Source organism: Cupressus sempervirens, chromosome 5 (genome assembly GCF_028749045.1).
Source record: "Cupressus sempervirens isolate cs-2001-9-10 chromosome 5, ASM2874904v1, whole genome shotgun sequence".
Classification (NCBI taxonomy): Eukaryota; Viridiplantae; Streptophyta; class Pinopsida; order Cupressales; family Cupressaceae; genus Cupressus; species Cupressus sempervirens.
In genome coordinates, this window is record NC_143122.1 from 843,048,682 (window position 1) to 843,072,256 (window position 23,575).

At 37.3% G+C, this 23,575-nt stretch overlaps 1 protein-coding gene across 1 annotated transcript; it reads right to left on the reverse strand.

Moving 5' to 3' along the window:
* Positions 1-15,318: 15,318 nt before the first annotated feature.
* Positions 15,319-21,433, reverse strand: LOC149558504 (uncharacterized). Its single transcript, XM_089830863.1, has 6 exons — positions 21,317-21,433; positions 20,667-21,001; positions 17,341-17,435; positions 17,183-17,241; positions 16,567-17,022; positions 15,319-16,422 (listed from the first exon to the last, which is right to left on the reverse strand). The coding sequence occupies exons 1-6, from the start codon at positions 21,431-21,433 to the stop codon at positions 15,319-15,321; spliced, it is 2,166 nt and encodes a 721-aa protein (XP_089686989.1).
* Positions 21,434-23,575: the final 2,142 nt, after the last annotated feature.

Genomic DNA, 23,575 nt, shown 5'->3' on the forward strand with positions numbered 1-23,575 from the left:
ATCCAGATCAACTCTCAAAAAGATCAGAACACTACAAAAAGTGCCCGCTGTTGGCACGCACAAGTTTTTGCCAAAAGGCGTGCGACACTTTTCACTAAGGGAGGGCAAAACTTCTCCCTTGCTGCGTGCGACACTTCTCAAGAAGGCGTGCAATACTGGAAAAGTATCACGCGGCATTTCTCATAAAGCCGTGCGACACTCTTCCAGTGTCGTACGACACTTCTTCACTATTGCGTGCGACACTTTTTATTTTTGTGTGACATTATTTTTATGGGCGTGCGATACTTTATCAGTGTCGCACAATGCTGAACAAATGTCGCCCATAGAAAATAAAAACACTAACAGAAACTCAAAAATAGGAATAAAATGACAAAAGAACCTCCACACCGGGGAGTACGAGATCCACATCTCAAGGCCAAAACACTCGAACCAAAATTGAGTAACAGAAAACGAGATCTAACCATCTATCAAACAAAGAAGGGAAAGTACAAAAAGGAAACCTGACGACAACTGAAATAACATCGCAATGAACATGAAAATAACCTCTTACATTTAAGCATAAATATAAAAGCAATAAACCAATTAACCAAACTAGGTACGCGGTTCCTCCCAACTGTCAATGGCGTCATAGGACCATCGTGGGGGCCCTAGCCATCCCCCGCGTATAACATCCCAAGCCACCGATTAGATCATCGGTGCTGTCGTGATAGGGATATCACTACTAACATGCTACAATATAAGTAATGAAATCTAACATGCTAATAGTAACATAAGATAACCCTGTAATCAGATAACGTCATCTACTATATGCTAAACATCATAACAAGGAATGCGTAAAACCAACATCATGTAAACATGGAACACAACATCCCAATGAAAGCATAAATCACTAGAAAGCATACTCTGCAAATCGAAGTACCAAGTGACACATCGGCAACGATCATGCTAGAACAATAGATCGTCTCTGTACAGCGGTCCCTAGCAGTGGTGAAGGTAGCTACGCCTCCCAACCACGTGGCACCCGTAGGTCCACACCCACCGTGCTGATGAAGATAATGATTCAACCACAAACACACAAAAACACAACAACCATGGCTAACACTCACGCCAAGCAGTATGATGACTGAAACCAAGACATAGACAATGCATAACTACAGGTCCTGGTCAGACACCTCAATGGGCTTACTATGTAGGGACTAACATCATGGAGAGTCGCTTGGCATCGAAAAGCCCAAGCTAGGACTTGCGCAGATTCAACATCCCTCAACGAAAAGGCTCTTGCACCCCAAATATTTTATTATCTTAAGATTATTACCACCCAAAATTTATTTAATTTTCACTTAATTAAAGCTTCCTTCGCCAACTCTTTGGGCACAATGATCACCAGGATGCGAGGTAGAAGCCCCCTCCATATGCTACCCTACCCTACCCATGCTCATCCACTGATGAGTGCCCGTAGGCATCCAAACTCCCAACCCAACCCCAATGATCACAACTTTCAGAAGTACCACGGAAGATCGAGCCCCGTAGGTTATCCGACAATGTACATGTGTGTGGTGCACCACCATCACAAAGATCATACACAAGGATAGGATGAGAATGCAAACAGAAGTCAATCGACCGAAAAACATAATCGAGATGACGGATGCTACACGCATCCCAAAGAAATGAAAGATGCAAAAGTGTTTCGACTGATATCCAAACAGATCATCCAGGTCCACGAATCACAATATGCCAAGAAAAATTAAGAAAATAGGGTGGCACGCAAAACGAGGTAAAAATCCCAAAATTTGAAAAAATTCCAAAATTAAAACCCATTTGGCCTTTGGGTCCAAAAACCTCGAAAATCCAAAAATAATTGAAAATGGGCACCATATGCAAAAACGGCCAGCATAACGACCCAAAAACCGAAACCCCCATTTCAAAAACAGGGAAAACGTTCATACCCGACCAACCGGGCAGAACCAACAAACAAAAATGGAGGGGAACACTAGTTCTCATCCTCCTAACATACAGCTACAAGAAACGGAAGCAAAAACGGAGTAAAACCAATAAAATGGGAAGGCCCTACCTGATGGAAAAAAGGGGCAGAAACTGAAACCCGCACGATAAAATAATCATTCACCCAAAATTGCTGAAACTGATGGCAAGGAAAGAAATCCTCGAGCTGAACCCAACGAAACCAACCTTGCAAAGATCCCACGCTCACAGCTCCCAGAACGAACAAAACAAGAATCCTACAAAAGAGGATTTCCAAATTGCTCTCCAAATTTCCATTTTCAAATTGTGAGAAGTGATTTATGAAATCACTTTTCCAATACTTATTCACTTTTTGGGTGAATAGTCGATTCTGGAAAAATAGCTAGCTGGAGTAGTTAAACTCCAAATTGACCCAAACAAAAATAGGTTATTATCCGCAACGAGATTTCACCTAAGGCAAAGTTGCCAGAAATTAAATCTAAAAAGATCAAAACCTGAAAACCCCAAAAAAACATAGAAAAACACTTAACACTTTCGCGAGAAATGCGAACTCCTAGATGCACAGACATATTCACTGGTCTAATCACATAATGCAAATGAGTTCGGATTTACTAATCACCGAAAGGTTTTGATCTAAACAATAACAATAAGGGTACATCGACCATATAGGAACGACATGGGTAAATATGAATAGCTGAATCACTAACTCCATGTGCCACTGCCAGGGATATAATTCCTGCACACTAAAACACACGATCAAGTGCAATGGAAAATAATATCATAGCCAAAGCAACATGTATTAAAATACCTATTTAATCCATTTACATCACTCACATTCGCAGAAAGCGTAAAGATACAAGAATGAAGTAAATAACCATAGCATAGAATCCATCTCATAACATAGTCAACAAATAGGTCCAATACATCATATAATCAGATAATCAGTTATCATAGATCTACTGTCATCTCAAAATAACATCAACATGCAAATATGATAAACTGAACAACATAGCAACAAAGCATCTATGGTACGGAAATCAAAGTATAACATTCGACCCTCAGGTCGTCTCAAGGTACAAATATCAAAAGAGTAACAAGTATCTCTCAAAAAAAAAATAGACAAGGTACAGACTGCAAACACGAGAGGCACTACAAATGGAGAATAGCATCTTTTGCCAAAAATCTCCATCTTTGACATTGATGACAACACTTAGTGAAAAATGCAAATGTTTTCAAACAAAATTCCATGCTCCAAATCTCTCCACAAAAATCAAAATATCACACTCCCCTTGAGCCTAATATCTCTCCCCTCAAATCATATTCCAATCTTATCTTTTCTACTTTGAGATAAATGGAAAAGCTTAGAAACATAGAAAAAAATTGCGTACCAAATTCCTATATATCTTCGCTCTATAAAAGTATATGAATTATACATTTGAATCCTTCTGAGTAATTAGAACTCTTAGAGAATAAAATTCTAAATACCAACTCTTCTACAAGCTCTATTCTATCTATATGCATCCATAAATTTCCTAGGCTTATTTCTCTACTTTAACTAGATGAGGTGCATTAGTATAGTCATGGGTTGACTCTTCCCTTTATAAACCATTTAGTAGAATTTCTAACTTAGGTGTGATTTGATTCCTTAGCTCAATACTTCTACCTTTTATCATTTCCTCTATAATAAAGATTATGGTCTTGTCATTCTAAGATATAACCTGAGATGCCTGACTAGATGTCAAAATTGTAAAGTGGTCATATGATCTAAGATATTTAACACAAATTATTCTCACTCTTCCTTATTATGATATCTATATCAACAACAAACATAGTCAATTCAATACACAAACTATAGATTTTTCAAGCTTCAACTAGAGAATCTTTCATTTAGGATATTTATGCTATCAAAGATTTTATTTTATTCCTCAAACTACTATGTTTATTACAACCATTATGAATATACATTTTTGTCTAATGTAATTTATTTATAGATAGTCTAAGATAAAAATTAAATTAAATATTTTAGAAGTGATCTAACAGAAATCAAATATCTAGCAAATATTAATGTGCATTTTCTTCTATAATTATTAAGTAGAACTTAGAGTACCTACATATCTCAAAGATTCATCACAACTAAATTAAATTGAATAACACTTTTGAGTAAAAAAATAAGTCTTTACCAAAATCAAAGGACTTGAAAAAAAAATAAAATGGAAGGTGAAAAATATAGAATGTGAGAAAAGAATAGTGGAATACACGATTCTAGTGAGACGTGTGTCAATTTGATTTTATCGTTTTACCTTCGCATGAAACTTATTATGAGTAAATTTGATTATTTTGATATTTGTCTAAGTTTGACAAAATATCTTATAGAGAAGGTGTATTTAAACAAATTGTAAATCCGATTATTTTGATATTTGTCTAAGTTTGAAAAAATCTCTTATAGAGAAGGTGTATTCAAACAAATTTACATTTTGCAAAAGGTACTCAAAATTTATTGAAAATGTAACGATGGGCCATATGTGAAATACAATGTTAAACTTGTTGTTTGCCACATTGATGACACATTAGACAATAGTTTTATCATATCAATTTTTTTTAGAGTTTTGGTTGATTAGGCATTAGTCACAACTAATAGACATAATCAATTCTAACAACATATAAGAAAAATGGAAATGGTTGGAACTAAAAGAAATGGAAGTAAGTAGATTCAATTTTCTTTCTAGAGACACATATTTTTAAAAAAATTGAGTTAAATGTTTTAACTAGACCATTCTTTTTAGAATGGTTGATGAGATGCATTGATTTTACATCTATATCATTTCATATTTGTCAACCCATATCTTACTTTCTTGTTTATTTCTTTCATGGTCATTGGATACTTAACTCTTATGCTCTAATCTTGATGACTAATTTAATCACACATATTCTTATATTATCTTATTAGCTTCTTATAACAAGAATAACATATTATGTGCATTCATTAAGATTGATCACATATTTTGATGTAGGAGCATCTTGCATGGGAAAATTATTTATTTAAAAAAAAAAAAAATTGTGGAGGAGAGAGAAAGTGACGAAAATTAGAGGAGAAATAATAAAAAAAATAAAAAAAGGGAAAAAGGAGAAAAGAAAGGAAAAAAAAGGAGAAATTTCTATTTTCGAGGTGCATAGGTGGCATAATAGAAAAAAAAAAAAAAAAAATGGTTGTCATTTTATTTATCAAGGTGTGTGGGTAGAATTCTAGAAAGTTATGAATATTGTAGAAAGTTGTGGATATTGTAGAAGGTTATGGAAGCTATAGAAGATTGTGGAGGAATTCTAGAAGGTTGTGGATAAGTCATGTATTGGGTGGTAAGTGCCTATTTAAGCAAGGCATATGAGAATTTCTAATCAAGATCAAGGAGAAGCTTGAGGAGTAGAAGCTCAAGGAGAAGCTTGAGAAGTGAAAGCTCGAGAAGAAGGTGAAAGCTTGAGGAGTAGAAGCTTGGGAAGTGGAAGCTCAAGGAGAAGCTTGAGAAGTGAAAGTTGTGGAAGGTGAAGCTTGGAAAGCTTGGAAAGGTGAGGAAGGAAGCTAAAAAGTGTGAAAGAGAAGGAGGAAGTGAAGAGTGAGTTTTCCTGAGTCTGTGGATAGAGCGCTAAATGCGAGGTAGTTTACAATAGGATTGTGATAGAGTTGTGAGTGTGTAGATAGAGCGCCAAAAGTGAGGCAGTTTACACTTAAATCTTGCATAAGGTTGGAGAAGAGCTAGTGACTGCGGTTTAGAAACAAGGAGGTTGCTTGGTGGCTTGCGACCACGAGTTGAGATCTTAGAGGTTTCTACCAGAGTGTGGATCTAGACTAGCTTGAATTTGGATTGGATCTTGAGAGATATTGCAGAAATGTTATTATAATTGCTATTGGATTTTTTCAAGTATAATAAAATTGCTTGGAAAGTATTTTGTCATCTCTTTGTTACTTTATTGTTACATTCTTGGTTGTGATTTGGTAAGGGTGGTGTGGCCCTTCATCAGTGGTATCAGAGCATACCTTTATTAGTGGTATCAGAGCAGGAGTTCTTGAGTGTACAAGTAGATCATCGAAGTGTGAGGCAGTTTGTACCAAGACCTTGGTTGGGTGAAGTTTATCAGAGTAGGAGTTCCTAACTATACAAGAAGATCACCGCAGTGTGAGGCAGTTTGTACCAGGACCTTGGTTGGGTGAAGTTTATTAGAGTGGGAGTTCTTGAGCATGTAAACAGATCGCCGAAGTTGAGGCAGTTTGCACTAGGACCTTGGGAGGACATGCATATTGATCGATTGATGCAAAGATGGAAGACTGAACTTGTTGAGGCATGATTGTGGAGAGCTGGTGGATTGCAAATCTATTGTCCTAGACTTGTGATGTGGTTCTTGATTGTTCGTGCAAGGTGGAAGGTTGCGATCTGACTTGCAAATAATTCGAAGTTGTCACAAAGAGCATGGGAAGGATTTGTTGCAGAAGGTTTACAAAGATCTTGGGAGATGGATCTGAGAGGATTGGACCCTAAGATGATTGCAAAAATCCATGATATAGTGGAGAGAAATTTTTCTAAGATGTTTGCTCGGTTGGATGCTAGATTGGCTGATCAAGCTAAGAAGGTCAAGGTGGAAGAGGTTGGTTTTGCTGATCAGTTTGTTGAGTCTGATGCAGAACCTGCAGAGCAACTAGAGGTTGTTGCTGAAGATATTCCTAATGTTGTTGATGTTGGGACAGAGGTTGGTTTTCATGATTAGTTGGTTGAGTTTGACATGGAGATTGTGGAGCACTCGATCGTGGATGATCTAGTTGTTGGTGGTGACTTGTATCTTGCAAAGCATCTTGTTGTGAGCAATGAGGTTGCTAGTGTTGAGAGTTTGACATGTGTTGATGGAGATCTACATGAGGCTATTGATGTGGGGTTTGTTGCTATGGGTGTGAATTCACTAGTTGCTGATGTGGATGAGAGTTTTATGTTGACACATTATGTTCAGTTTGTTCTTGGGAGTGAGCATGCTGATTGGATGGTTCAGATGCTGGTGTTTGACATATGGATGCAGATGTGAAAGATTTGCACGTTGGTTTTCTTGTCCCCGTTGAGGTAGAAGCCTTTGGTGAAGATGAAGATGGTTGAAGACCTTTCTTTTGGTGTCAAAGTGTGGGACACACTTTTCTATCTACCGGAGGAGTTTGATGCAGGAGCATCTTGCATGGGAAAATTATTTATTTAAAAAAAAAAAAAAAAAAAATTGTGGAGGAGAGAGAAAGTGACGAAAATTAGAGGAGAAATAATAAAAAAAATAAAAAAAGGAAAAAAGGAGAAAAGAAAGGAAAAAAAAGGAGAAATTTCTATTTTCAAGGTGCATAGGTGGCATAATAGAAAAAATAAAAAAAATAAATGGTTGTCATTTCATTTATCAAGGTGTGTGGGTAGAATTCTAGAAAGTTATGAATATTGTAGAAAGTTGTGGATATTGTAGAAGGTTATGGAAGTTGTAGAAGATTGTGGAGGAATTCTAGAAGGTTGTAAATAAGTCATGTATTGGGTGGTAAGTGCCTATTTAAGCAAGGCATATGAGCATTTCTAATCAAGATCAAGGAGAAGCTTGAGGAGTAGAAGCTCAAGGAGAAGCTTGAGAAGTGGAAACTCGAGAAGAAGATGAAAGCTTGAGGACTAGAAGCTTGGGAAGTGGAAGCTCAAGGAGAAGCTTGAGAAGTGAAAGTTGTGGAAGGTGAAGCTTGGAAAGCTTGGAAAGGGGAAAGCTTTGGAAGGAAGCTAGAGAGTGTGAAAGAGAAGGAGGAAGTGAAGAGTGAGTTTTCCTGAGTCTGTGGACAGAGCGTTGAACGTGAGGCAGTTTACAGCAGGATTGTGATAGAGTTGTGAGTGTGTAGACAAAGTGCCGAATGTGAGGCAGTTTACACTTAAATCTTGCATAAGGTTGGAGAAGAGCTAGTGACTGCGGTTTAGAAACAAGGAGGTTGCTTGGTGGCTTGCGAGCACAAGTTGAGATCTTAGAGGTTTCTACCAGAGTGTGGATCTGGACTAGCTTGGATTTGGATTGGATCTTGAGAGATATTGCAGAAATGTTATTGTAATTGCTATTGGATTTTTTCAATTATAATAAAATTGCTTGGAAAGTATTTTGTCATCTCTTTGTTTCTTTATTGTTGCATTCTTGGTTGTGATTTGGTAAGGGTGGTGTGGCCTTTCGTCAGTGGTATCAGAGCATACCTTCATTATATTTATATATATTTCTATTAAATTTTTTTTTATATACTTTTATTATTTCTACATCTCTTTATATTGAAAAACTTTAAATTTAATCTTTTAATATGTCATTACACACATATATCATTGTCAATAATATTTAAAAAAAATATTAAATAAAAAATTAATATTTCTTCTACATTATAAAGTTGTTCATTTTAAAGTTATAAAAGACATTGAAACTTAAAAAATTTAAGTAGATTTTAAGAACTTCAACTTCAATTAAAAAAGAAAAATATGAAGCGACATACACATAATTCTCCTTGACTGTAACTCTCTTTTTCCTCGTTACTAACCATGGTCATAGACGCCACTCATGCATGACCTTTCTACGAAGAAAACCTAATATGAAAATGATATGGCACGATGTCTCATCAATGACGGATCGTAGGTTTGGTATCGTTACTTTGCAAAAGATACCAGTAAGAGCTCGTAAAAAATTCGATAAAACCTCTAAAAGCGCTTTTTTGGTCCAATCACGTTCTTAACCCAGGTTGGCCCTTTGAATTATGGTAATACATACATTATCTTTTGTTCAACGATACTCTATTCAATCTTGCACGTCTCCCACGCCTCCTCCTATTTAATAAGAAAACAATTTGAACACGGAATCAAACGTGAAGTGTAATGACTGCCCCTGCGAAACCAAGGCCACATTATACAATCTCTATAAAATGTGCAAAGTCTACCAGAGTCAAAATCCAATGTATATTAATTAGTCAACAAAAACTTAACCACCATTTAAGTTTAAATAAATAAATACATACCAAATACCAAAAAAAATAGATACCAAATACCAGAATTTCAGAGATATATCGAATGTTGACCATTCAATGGATGTCCCAGAACCTGTCTAAGAACACAAAGGTGAGAATATTGTAGGAATGCTTTACCACCCTAGCATGAAGCTATTAAGCTTCCCTAAAATCTTTCCTAAAATGAAAGATACCTAGCCCGGCATCGAGGAAGACTAACCAAGTAAAACCAAGAGAAGTAATGGAACAATGTGATTAAATGAAAATATACTCTATACCCATTCACAATTATCATGGACAACTAAACCAATGAACGCAAGAGAACATCAACATTTGTCGTACAACATGTGCATATCTCTTTTCTATAACATTTAAATTTCCTCTATGTACTTCCAACATTATAAAGCATAATCATTTAATGCTTACATTCAGTCTATGCCCCTAAGCATGATATTTATTCTTTCACTAGTCCAAGAAGTTTTAGAACACAATTGATGTTGTTCAAAAGAGTACTTCATGTACACAGTGCAAAACATCATAGTAATAACCTCAAAACGAACATATTTCTAATATAAACCATCAATTAATATACATGACACAACAGGGCATACATACTGATCTAATTAAATGTGAGAGTTCACATGATCATCATTACCAAAATCATTCGAAAGATTATTTGAGTTCAATGCATAATGGCACACTCATTATCTAAGCATACGAATACAAAACATAAAGTAAACATGTTTTCATACATGATTTCAATAGTTTTCAATACATGCAAGTGAAAGGCATTTTCTTCACTAATTAGATAAGAGTAGAACACACTCAAAAGCTAAACACTATCCTATAGCAACAGTGAAAAACACTAATTGTAGCATGATAGAGGCAGTGAGGTTCAAAAAGAGTGAAAGATTTAGTAAGGTTTACAATGCTACTTGAACCACTTGTTGTGTCTATTTAGAATTTGAAGGTTCTAACCCTACTGTCCTCAAGTAACTAGCTTCAAGAAAATATTAATTATTATTTAAGAAATCAACTCTTTTCATTTACCAAAAGAAATTATCATAGTTTAAATAACGATGTTACTAACACATAGAGATAGTAATTATTCAAACAATGCACTGTATGGTACAATTTGTCAATGGGTCTACATTATCAGCATATATGATTTAAAGGGAAACATCATTCAATTTGGCCAAATGTTGTGACTTCTAATAAATAACCTCAATAATTCACACCAACACAACTCAACATTCACACTTTAGTTAAAGGAAAATAAATACAGAATAGGCTTCCAATCTATGGTTAATAGCAGTGTATAAATGTGTTTATCAATCTGATGGGCTCTTTACCTAGACAAGTTATATTTTTGTGCATACTAATATTAGTTATCAAATATGGATGGTCGATCATTCCGAATTTTGACCAAATATATACTATGAACATAATAGTATGTTAATAAGCAAATAAATTCGTTAAGTATGTCCTATCTATTGTTTCCAAGGACTAGGGAGGTTAGTTACGCCACTCACACACTTGAATGCGTATGAAAAAAATCGACAACCCCAGTGTTATGACATTTACTGAGCACATAAAAACCAGTCAAGAAAATGCACAGTAAAGTAAACATATTCACATGGAACCTGGAATTTCACACGATGTCACAGTTGATGAGCCTGTGCCCCATTCTTCCTGTCATTGGTGAGAAACGTTCTTACTCCCCATTTGTTAGTTTCCATCCTCGATTCATAACCTATTCCCAATCTCCATTTTTGTAAACATTGAAACGACCCCAAAGTAAATGGGAAGAGCATTTTTCATCTTTATCTACAAGGAACAGGTGCAGCGACTTCTTCTATCCAACAACCTCCATGTTCCTTAGCTCTACCACCATTTCAGTGCTTTCAGGCACCTGCTTATAGAGCGCTCTTTTACAAAAACTATCGCTCAATAATTTTCAAATTTCAAAAACCTTGTTCACTAATCACTACCATAAAAATTGCCCAGAATACAACATTGCTCATTTTCGTCAATTGGGTAGTTGGAGACAACATAAACTATGCAAGAATTCAACTTTCCCCACAACAAAATGGCAAATAAGGCTCTAACGGAGCTCATTCAAGGTGGGAGAGGAGAGAGAAGATACGACCAAGAATTTGCAAAACCATGGCATGGGTTCAATGATTCCATCCAAACAAATGACAATTTCAAGAATAATGCATGTCAAAAATAGCTGAACTGTCATTGCCTTGCACTAGCGATTTCTCAAAGTCAGGCTTTTTAGCAGGCGGGGCATAATTTCTCTTAGCCATTTTGAGCCAGCAGCTTCATGGAGAAATAGTACAAGGAGAAATAAAACAATACAACGGGACTTTGAAGGCATTCCTTCCTGGAAGGAGGACAAGAATGGCTAGTTTTCTGAGCTCTGCGAAAGTTTCAATGTAGTTCAGTGCTAGCTATATCAATTATAAGAGACAAATCACACCCCAAAAATGTACAACTATTCTCTCTGCTCTAGGCAATGCCCTGGGTAGGCTCGTTTAGCCCCCTGCAAAAATGGCAGCACCTCCCCATTTGTATTCATAACTGCATTTAATAATAATTCCCCACAAAAGATGCCCACGTTCATCTATAACTGTCGCTCTTAAATCAGTTCAAGATTAAATTCCTATTAATGCATTTAGTTAGTAGCAATAATAATGCCAATTTATATGGATATAGAAAGGTGGTTGTGACATGAAGACTTTATTAAAAGAAACACCAAATGAAATCTATATCAAACAAGAGTCAAGCCTAGCTATAGTCCCTGCCTTAAGGGAGTAGATGAAGGAGACTGTGGTGTAGTTGCAATTAAATAAAAAGAGAATCAGTGATGTTGCCATAGTGAAAGTAACATAAATTTTGACAAGGAGAACAAGTGGAGGGGTATGTAGACACTAATAGGTGATTAGTGATTATGGAGGAACAAAAACACTAAGGTATAAGTTACAGTCATGAGCACAACAATTGAGTACAATGATTTGATTGTATAAATAAATAAGATCTACATCATTAAAAGCCACAACCACCACAAAACTATCCAAAGAGAAGTTAAGGGGAGGCTATGACCAGCACAAAATTATTCAAAGAAGCGTTATGGGGATCAATTCTATCATAGAGTACAGTGGGACATCATAGAAGAGTAATCACCTTGAATATCAAAATAAAATATTGACATTATTAACATAAAATTGAAAACAAAGATATAGCCTTCTATCTCACACTCATTAAAAATTTGATCCTTCAAACGTGTTTAAAATGTGAAGTTATAATTTACTTATTTCAGTTTAAATACACTCAAAAGAGAGTGTCTTGAAGCTTAAAATTCTCTATTTTTATACATGTTAAAAATAGAAAGAAGATGCTCGAGTCATAGATTGCTGAATTATTTTTCATACAACATTCAAGTGGAGTGATGGATAGGTCTAGATCTCACCATCATAAAGTAAATCCTCAAACAAAGCATAAAGGGGAAAGTCACACATATAATCTATTTCAGCTTTCAAAACATTCCTGGTTGTAAATGGGACAAAACCTTATTGAACTCGGTTAGCCATTGCACAAAACTAAAACTAGAATTGCACCAAAAGAAAATTAGAAAACTTTTTATGAAGTATTATTGTACAAGTAAAATGTCCTGCATAAAAGTAGTCTAAAATAATAGTAATGAATTCAAGTTGTCTTTAGAATTTATTGGAGATAACTATAGATAAAATATATTGAATAAAAGAAGTCATAAGCAAGAACAATGAACTGAAAGTGCGAGCATATGTTGTCTTTGCAAATAAAAAACTTGAATTAAAATATAAAAGGAACAAAAATTGTATCATAACATTGATATCCTTTTGGTTGTGTGGAATAAAATATGTCAATATTAATCAAGCAATGATGGATAGGCTTTTTTTGTCTTGCATTCTATTAGTAAGACAATATAAGACACTTGAGAATATCACATATGAGAATGTCTTGTCTCACTAATCAAAACACCATATTGACATAGTGGGTATATAAATTTAAGTATAAATCTAAATAATACACTTTTCAGTTAGAGTAGGAGAGTAAGTGGCAAAAAAGTGACATTAATATGTAGGTTTCTTAATTCTGGATTATGTCAACTAGCAAGTGCCCTACCTTTTTTCTATAATAAGGCTATGGATCAGGGGGGCCTTCAATAAAATGATCTCTTTAGCACTGCTTCCCTTCAATCAAATTGTCTCTTAGCATCATAAGTGCTCTACTTATTAGCATAAACCACCAAGAGGATGGGCGTACATTTAGTGTTAATGCCGTCTTCATTCTTATGATATTGTCTACCACAAAATTAATTGATGAGTAGGAGATAATTTTGACAAGTCAAATTGTGATATTGCAATCAAGATCTAACCATGTAGTTTTAAGGTCTAGTTTATGAGTCAAATTGTTTGACTCATTGACCCATGCTTCATGAGTAGTGATTCAACACAAACCCATCTCTCATGAGAATAAATGGAACACTATAGAATAGTATAGAACACATAGTACTCACCTCTATGAGCATCACCTAGATCCAATGAGAGAGTGCGAAGTTCTCCATTTATTCTCATGCGAGATGGGTTTGGTAAACTAGCAAAAAATCTCTTTCTTTTATTAATAAAATAAGATTTCTTGCAAAGTATACAACTTATATAAGATAGTTGAAAAGACTGAAGTATACAAATAAAAATCAAATTGTTGAGAAGACTTGGCCTACAATGGAAATAGCCATCTAGGTCAAGTATTCAATGATATAGATCCCTTTATTCTATTAAAAAACTAGGAGAATATGATGCAAAACCAAAAAAACATATAATTATTGAATTAAATCAAGTAGATAAACTTTGATTTAACCATGTTGATCATAAACTTTGATATAACTTATAAACCACTTTGCCTTGAATCTTATTTCATTTGTACAAGTGCTAAATTCATAACTAGATCTATGAGGAAAAAAATAAGTTACCCTATTGAAGGGAGCCATGGAAGTTGTTTATTCCGAAACCAATCTAGATTACATCATTCCTTCGTCTCACTGCTGAGACAACTATCCATGGCTATAATGTGGCAGACTTCTTCCAGAGCCCTCTCTACAACTCTCTTATTTTGGTGCTAATAAAATTTAACTTGTAAAAATTTACCGCGATGATGCCATAACTTTGACATATGCCATGATTGACAAACAAAACTAAATCTCAAAACCCCTATGAGTGATAATTGTACTGAAAATGAGGGAAGGAAAAAAACAAAAAATACATTCACAGATTGTAAAGTGTCCAAAGAGGTTAAATTTGATATATCCAAAATTCATTAGTAAAAGCTAGTGGGAATTTTGCTATCACTTGTTTCTATAATATTGTTGGAAAATCATTGATCAAAATGCTAATGTGCTATTGGACAGAGGTTATGATCTTAGTGGTTTCTAATTTTATACTTTTCAAAATGTAATATGCATCACTATCTAATAATCAATTTCTTTTATCTTTATCATTATTATTTTTAATGTAACTAGATTTCAATGTATTATGATTGTAGAAGTTCTACTATGCATTTTATTTGTTGGTGTGTGATATTGATTCAGGTTTAACTGTATCTGTCCCCACAAAAAAAGAGCCAAATCTAAAGAGATTCATTAAATAGAGCCATCTAAGAAAATGATTCATGTTATTATACTCTAAGCTAAAATAAAGGCATTTGAACCACAAATAGAAACAATTCATCATATAAAATGAAATGTACATAAGGGAACAAATTTAAAATTGAATTGAGTCTTTGCAATTTTGATTTTGCAGAGAACAATGAATCAAAATTGGAATCATATAACCCTATACCTAATGTACCTTCTTGTAAATAAAAATTTCTGGAAAAAAATCACATCATCTCTCGAGTAACAAGGCATTCAGTTGTGATTGTCCCTTCATTTCTTAATTGATTTTTGCACCAGCTAGTTACCTGCCATAAGGAATATGCCACAGTCGTATTCTAATAAATCAATCATCCAGAAAAAACATCACAACCAGCCAATTGTTTTACCTTGTCAGAAGCTTAAAGTAATTGAATCATCATTCGATATCATGCGTATAACAGATGCAGCTATATAGCAACCAATAGCACATATCCCAAAAATTTCCACAAATAAGAATGAACTTGTAACCATTAGATTCCACTACATACATAAGTAACAAGCTGATTGGCTTCCCATGCTAACATAAGATCAGCATTTCTTAGAGCATTGAAATGAAACCTTGCAAAAACACACCACATGATTAAAAGGAAGATGGTGTTTCAACTGGTGTATCAAAAGGAAATGGATGAGGAGGAATGGTGATATCTATAGTTCCTTCTAAGATTTGGATCACTTTACTCATGGAAGGTCGTTGAGAAGGGTGGTACTGAATACACCACATTCCCAACATGTGTAATTTCTTGGCTATAACTCCATCTTCATCATCTCTTAAATTTTCTTCTCTAAGCATTCCAAATTCTTCCATTTCCACCTGTTTAAATGCCCATTCTGGATTGTACAATTTGTTGTTATCGGTTGTTCCCATGTAAATGCTCCTTTTTACCACCATTTCCATCACTAACATGCCATAACTGTATATATCTGATTTGTCAGTCGCAATTCCATTGTTTCTAGACCAGACTTCTGGAGCCACATAACCAGGAGTTCCTCTAGTACTTGTTAGAGAAATATGGCTTTCTTCTCTATTTGTTAATTTAGCTAGACCAAAATCTGCAATCTTTGGAGAGAAATTGGCATCCACTAACACATTGTGAGGCTTTATGTCACAATGCAAAATTTTTCTTCTACACTCATCATGTAGATATGTAATCCCACGAGCCACACCTATTGCAATAGAGTACAACTGTTCCCAATTCAATACATTTTGATCGTCTCCATGGATATATTTTTCAAGGGAACCGTTGATCATGTACTTGTAAATGAGGGCTCTTTTCGACCCCTCAAAGCAATACCCTAAGAGTCGCACCAGATGGATGTGGTGGATCCTTCCAATGGTAGCCACTTCATTCAGGAATTGGATTCGACTATGTTTCGATTCGTTAAGAATTTTAACAGCTATCATGGAATCATTGGGAAGCTTACCTTTGTAAACTGTACCATAACCTCCTTGACCGATTCTTTCTGTAAAATTGTTGGTGTATTTTTTAATCTGACGATAAGAATATCTAGTGGGATTTCCTGCGTGCAAGAATTTATCAACCGAAGGAGGTCTGGAGTCGAGGGGATCCATAAACCCTAGAATATCTTGCTCCTCCTGTAGCTGCTTCCTTTTCTTTCGATCGGTTCTGATGTAAATAAAAATGATCATTGAAATAATGAACACACCAGATTGAAATGACCCTATCTATAAAGGTCACTAAATCCCAATATTGTACTGTAGCAATTCGTCAAATAATTTGCAAAACAGGCTCTGATACCACTGAAATAACCCTGACAGGTTTTTTTTGCTTCTTAGACACCAAAATACTAAATTTCACAAATAGTAAACAATTTCCAGAGATATAGCTGTCTCTTTCACATCACTTCCTTCTGCAATTCCGACAGTTGAAACTTCTATATGCTTCTTGTCAATTGACCCAGGATGAGGATGTATATTCAGTGATGCATGCGCCTCTGCCCTTGGATCACTAAATTTGTCGTAGGCGCCCGATATGGCAGCCACAAAATCATGTTCAAGCACTGCATTATAATCATCAATGTTCTGTGATAGTATTTCCCAATTTTCAGTTATTGGGATAGAGAGGCACTGTTTCTTGTGCTGATTAAACTCAGCCCTAGTTGGCAAAACAACGTAGTCTGTGACAGGATCGTAGAAAGGATCTGGCTCTCCTGCCTTCAACCAATGTTTGAGTATACGAAATACATGCTCATCGCAGACCAATCCACGATGATCTCTTGGGACACCTATCCTTTCCTCAGCTTTGGCTATCCACCATCGCGTAGCCTTGTGAGTGACAGGTCAACTTCCGTGATGAAGGGTGCTGCTACATACTCCCGTAGACATACACATGCAGAGGAGTCACTTGGTGCTGTCAAATATCATCATCAAAGCTATGCTCTCATATGCCCGAGTCCAAGCCTGAGACCTCCACCAAGAATACTACCGCCGGCTCCCTTATTCGTACACAAATATCATCGGTCTGAGATTGCCAAGTGATGGACGCTGATGGTCAAAATAGAGTCTCAGATATTCGACTGCCAATTTCCGCAAGTCTTGCGCAGATCTTTGGTTGCTATATTTCCATCTCTACCCTAAACTCGCCTTTGACCTTCCGCAAAGGATTAATAAACAACTCGCCCTTTTTCGTTTCCACGATGTCAACTGGACGTGTTTCAGGGGTCGCGATTTTTAATCCGCTGGTTATGAAAATTGCTCCAAAAATTTGACAGTTTATGGAGATCACCGTCCATCCAAATGAATGAACTCTGGCCCAGACTTCGACTTGATTAATACACGGAAATGCTGGATTGAGACCCGCAATTTCTATCAAATTTCCCACGCGTTTCGAAATGATCTCAATGGTACCCGGTAACGCTGCTAGACGGAAGATTCATTTTTCCACCCTTGATCGAGAATGAACTGCGTGAAATTCCTTCCTCCGATCTTCCGCTAAGTGTTGATTTCCAGCACTTGTGTCTTTTCCTTTCAATTTTACCTCCAATGACGAAAATGCCCTAGAGTAGCAGACTCAGACCCGACCACTGATTATACAACGAATATCCCTGGCTTTGGCCGGTAGGTTAATGCTATCGTTGTTCCACCACAAATGATCTTTGCAATTTGCCTACGGTCCAGGTTCGGCCTCTAATGATATATGAAAGTGCTATTGGAAGGATGGCTCTGAAACTCGTTCCCAGATCTGTTCACACTGCTGCCTTCTATAAAGACTGTCGAAGAAGACTCCTCACTCCTTGTGCCAACTGAAATGATAAACTCCGACCTTGCAAATAGCTTAATCTTCCAAAGTCAATTTCTTAGAATGATCCTCCAAAGTTCGACCTTAGACCACCCGATTCTGCCCCTGATGAAATGACTATAATGTCACCTCCAATCTGCAATAATTCAGATGATATTTCACACCCTCAAAATTGCGTACCAATTGAGAGTTATCGTTCTCAATGGCCAACTGTGACAATTGCGAAAACCCTAGGTTCCACAATGCACTTGTGATTAAATCACAATCTGAAAATCAAAGAGAGATAATCAACTGCCTGATTCGAATGGAGCCCCGGGGGTGCCTATTTATTCTTTCCTCTCCATCTTCTCCAGAGACTTCTAGAACAATTTTGATCTTATCCCTCAAGTGACTTTATTAAATATTTTTATAATCCAAGTCACTTTATTAAATATAAAGTTATCTTTTAATATTTATTTATTTAATTAAAATAATTAATTAGTCGTCCTTGGACAACCAGTATTAATTAAATTAATTAAATCGAACTGTCACCAAAAATTGGGGACATGACAGTCCGCCCTCCCTAAAATTGCTTGTCCCCAAGCAATGGCTGAACCATAAACCAATCAGTATGCCTGGGTCCCAAATGTAAATCTGTATGTCATCCCAATCCTCATCATACTCCCATGGAGAAATCATCAATACCAGTATCTGAGAAACTGTACTCAACATCCAAACAACTGACAACTCTGATGAAATCATCTGAAAACCAACTGTAGATGTCAGTAGAAGAAACCATTCTGCGAAACTCAAGCCAACTGAAACATCAACTCTATCAAAACTCAAACCCCTGTCAAAATGACACCTGCACCCAACTGCACTGTAGATATGACAGCAGCCATAGGTACCCAAATCACTACCATCAAATCCAATCTCTGAAAAACTGCTCCAGGTGTGTTGATGCTGCAGGCTGAGTAACTTGCTACTACCAATTTTATTTTCAAAAGATGATGCCAATCTATCCCCTAATGGATGGTAAGAAACTGGAGCCAATCTACATCTGCGTGAAATAAAGTCTTCTATCTCTGTGTCAAAAGAAAAATGATGAGCGTACCCTACCGTATAATGCCGGTAAGAACCTCCAAACTCTGCTGCTGGCTCATCATCACTGAATTGGGAATCAATAGATGGCTCCATTTTCTGACTTCGAGTGACTGTAGGTCAGATAGGACCCTGTGCACTCTGCTCAACAAACTCCTCCTCGAGATCCTTGTGAGGTAGCATAGTAGAAAGGACCCCTATAATCTTCTCAACCAATCCACGAATAATACTAGTATCTCGGACGAGAACACCTTCTGTCACCTTATGCGAGTCCAAATGAACACATACACTATCCAGCAAATACTCCATGAACGGTTCAGTGCAGTAAAAATTATACGAGGAAGCATCAATATACTTCCCTGCACACCACAACTGATCCTCCTGTGAAGGTGGCATACCCCACTATACCAAACTGTCATTTATCAGAGAAGAATCAATCTGGAGACTTGACTCTACTGGTATCCCAGATTCATTAGAACCAGCTACTACCAAATCTTGAATGTATGTGTCGGCCTTAACAATATGCTCCTTAGTAGTAACTGCAGAAGTGTACTTACCATCATCCACCTCAGTAGTCAAATGAACTGGGTCTGGGGCTGGTTTTGACCGCAAATGCTCCAACTCCACAGTCACCTCCTTCAACTAAAACTGCGACTTCTGTAGATCTCGCTGTGTGTCCTCTAAGGCCTCAGTAGTCGCTATGAGCTATTGGGAAAGCTCACTCACCTCCTCTTCACGATCCAAGAGTGCCTCATATGCTGTACTCCCCCACTCAACCAAGTGATCACGGTCGGCTACCAGTCGTAAGTAATCCTGCTTCAAAATCCGAACAGCTTCACTCAAGGCATGAATCTCTCCCGAAGAAAAGTAACCACCGCTGAACTCATCTGTCATAGAAGAACCCCAACCAGTAACAGCCAACAACTGACGAGCAGTATCAAAATGCTCACAAGTGATAGCAATGTCTCGCTCACTAACTTTCAATTGGCTAATCACATGATGGCTCTGGCTAGACCGTCTTCTATAAATTCCCTCTGATGCATGGTCTAAAGGAGTATCTTCAAAGATACTGGTCTCTGGATTATTACCATCCATATTTTGCGAATCAACTCCAAAACTCATATCAACATCCAGAGTGTCAAAATCTGTAGTCCTGCTGTCAAGCTCTTCTGTACCTAAAGAAACTATCAAGGAAGCTGAATCTTCAAAACTGTTCACTTCATTCTCCCGGATGTCATCAAGGCCAAAACGATCCTGGGACTCATCTGTACATGCTTCCAAACATGAAAAATCTTCAACACCCTTCAGCAAGAACGGTCGTCTACATATATAAACCAAACCTAACACCGGTGTATAAAAACTAATTCCAACATCGGATGTTCTGCTGGCACAAGGAAAAACAACACCGTATACTCTGCTGATCAAATCCATGATAGCATCCAAATAATCATGTCTACCATAAAGTGCTCTTCAGTCAACTAAATCCCAAATGCTCCTAAAACACTCTCGAGTCCATATCTGTGAACAAGGGGCAGCTGGTAACTCAAGCAAACTCCTTACCTAAGTAATGTGACCAACTGGCTCTACGAACCTGTCTGACCTTGTCCTTGTATCCTGGATGTGAATGCTAGATGAATGCGCAACATTATCAGCAACCACATATGACCCATCAAATGTAGAAAACTGAGTGTCAGACGTGCCAGATGAAACTAAGCTTAGCTCCATGCCATGCTCATTCCCATGTCTCTCCCTGTCCTGTAAAGCCAAAGTTGCTCGAGTTTCCTCAAGCTCGCGAGAAACCTTGTCAATTTCCTCCTTCCTTCTCAAGGCATCTGAGTAGTCTCTGACAAGTCTAAGAAGATGGTCACGATCTGATAGAAGATGTAGATAACTCGACTTCATCGTTCCCATTCCCTCTCTAATCCCCTGTAGGTCAACACAAGAGAACTTTGCCTGGACTTTTTTTTGTCTATCCTGTAACTGAATCATCCGGATGTGCTCTTCTATCATCTCCCGCATCCTGTCATGATGAGATAAAGAAGTCACAACACTATCTTCACTCACCTTCAGCTGGCTGGACCAATCATGTGAAGTACCACCAATTTCATCCTCATGTGACGAAGCATCTAACTGAGCCTGGTATTCTCTGTCAGCAAAATCATAAATGCTCGATGTCTGCTCATTTCCACCAGGTATCTCATTATCATGCACAATGACATCTTCATCATCATCTGAACTCACTTCACTGTAATCATTGACTGTCAGAACCAAACCACCTTTAGTATCTGAGACATCACCCTTGGGAAACCTGTATACAACTATCTTAATTGAAGTATCAAGTTGACAGTTACTATCCATCAACGTAATATCCTTCACCACTTCTTCTTGTGACCAAACTGAAGCCTCTGACCGGTTGCACACTTGTTCCTCGAATTCCTCATTAAGGTTCCTAGTAACATCTCTCATTGTATCAGTCAACGCTTTGTGAGAAGATTTGACAAAATGAAATCCAGTTGATTTATTCACCTTAGCTGGGACGGATAGCCTGTCAATCATACGGTGGTGCTTAACCAACAGTTCAGACATGTTATGTCTGATTTTTCTAAGCTCATCCTGAATGTCTGAATAGTCCTCCTTTCCATAATTTCGACTCTGAATACTGTGTCTATTACTTGTCTGAGATTGTGTCCTTGGAGACTTTGTGCTGTACCTGTACATCTTGGTTGAAGTAGAGTGCTGATCACTCATGTAATTCGATTCTCACCCCACAGGATGGCAAGAAAACCGCTCTGATACCACTGAAATGACCCTATCTATAAAGGTCACTAAATCCCAATATTGTACTGTAGCAATTCGTCAAATAATTTGCAAAACAGGCTCTGATACCACTGAAATGACCCTATCTATAAAGGTCACTAAATCCCAATATTGTACTGTAGCAATTCGTCAAATAATTTGCAAAACAGGCTCTGATACCACTGAAATAACCCTGACAGGTTTTTTTTGCTTCTTAGACACCAAAATACTGAATTTCACAAATAGTAAACCATTTCTAGAGATATAGCTATCTCTTTCACATCACTTCCTTCTGCAATTCCGACAGTTGAAACTTCTATATGCTTCTTGTCAATTGACCCAGGATGAGGATGTATATTCAGTGATGCATGCGCCTCTGCCCTTGGATCACTAAATTTTTCGTAGGCGCCCGATATGGCAGCCACAAAATCATGTTCAAGCACTGCATTATAATCATCAATGTTCTGTGATAGTATTTCCCAATTTTCAGTTATTGGGATAGAGAGGCACTGTTTCTTGTGCTGATTAAACTCAGCCCTAGTTGGCAAAACAACGTAGTCTGTGACAGGATCGTAGAAAGGATCTGGCTCTCCTGCCTTCAACCAGTGTTTGAGTATACGAAATACATGCTCATCGCAGACCAATCCACGATGATCTCTTGGGACACCTATCCTTTCCTCAGCTTTGGCTATCCACCATCGCGTAGCCTTGTGAGTGACAGGTCAACTTCCGTGATGAAGGGTGCTGCTACATACTCCCGCAGACATACACATGCAGAGGAGTCACTTGGTGCTGTCAAATATCATCATCAAAGCTATGCTCTCATATGCCCGAGTCCAAGCCTGAGACCTCCACCAAGAATACTACCGCCGGCTCCCTTATTCGTACACAAATATCATCGGTCTGAGATTGCCAAGTGATGGACGCTGATGGTCGAAATAGAGTCTCAGATATTCGACTGCCAATTTTCGCAAGTCTTGCGCAGATCTTTGGTTGCTATATTTCCATCTCTGCCCTAAACTCGCCTTTGACCTTCCGCAAAGGATTAATAAACAACTCGCCCTTTTCCGTTTCCACAATGTCAACTGGACGCGTTTCAGGGGTCACGATTTTTAATCCGCTGGTTATGAAAATTGTTCCAAAAATCTGACAGTTTATGGAGATCACCGTCCGTACAAATGAATGAACTCTAGCCCAGACTTCGACTTGATTAATACACAGAAATGCTGGATTGAGACCCGCAATTTCTATCAAATTTCCCACGCATTTCGAAATGATCTCAATGGTACTCGGTAACGCTGCTAGACGGAAGATTCATTTTTCCACCCTTGATCGAGAATGAACTGCGTGAAAGTCCTTCCTCCGATCTTCCGCTAAGTGTTGATTTCCAGCACTTGTGTCTTTTCCTTTCAATTTTACCTCCAATGACGAAAATGCCCTAGAGTAGCAGACTCAGACCCGACCACTGATTATACAACGAATATCCTTGGCTTTGGCCGGCAGGTTAATGCTATCGTTGTTCCACCACAAATGATCTTTGCAATTTGCCTACGGTCCAGGTTCGGCCTCTAATGATATATGAAAGTGCTGTTGGAAGGATGGCTCTGAAACTCGTTCCCAGATCTGTTCACACTGCCGCCTTCTATAAAGACTGTCGAAGAAGACTCCTCACTCCTTGTGCCAACTGAAATGATAAACTCCGAC

Bases quoted from the DNA above. Each gene is read 5' to 3' on its own strand.
- LOC149558504 (XM_089830863.1), bottom strand. From the start codon at position 21,433: ATGGATAGTAACTGTCAACTTGATACTTCAATTAAGATAGTTGTATAC. The intron at 17,023-17,182 runs GTAGTATTCTTG...GTCACTCACAAG, and splicing joins TACGAATAAGGGAGCCGGCG to GCTACGCGATGGTGGATAGC. The intron at 16,423-16,566 runs GTTTACTATTTG...TGACCTTTATAG, and splicing joins CAGCTATATCTCTGGAAATT to ATAGGGTCATTTCAATCTGG.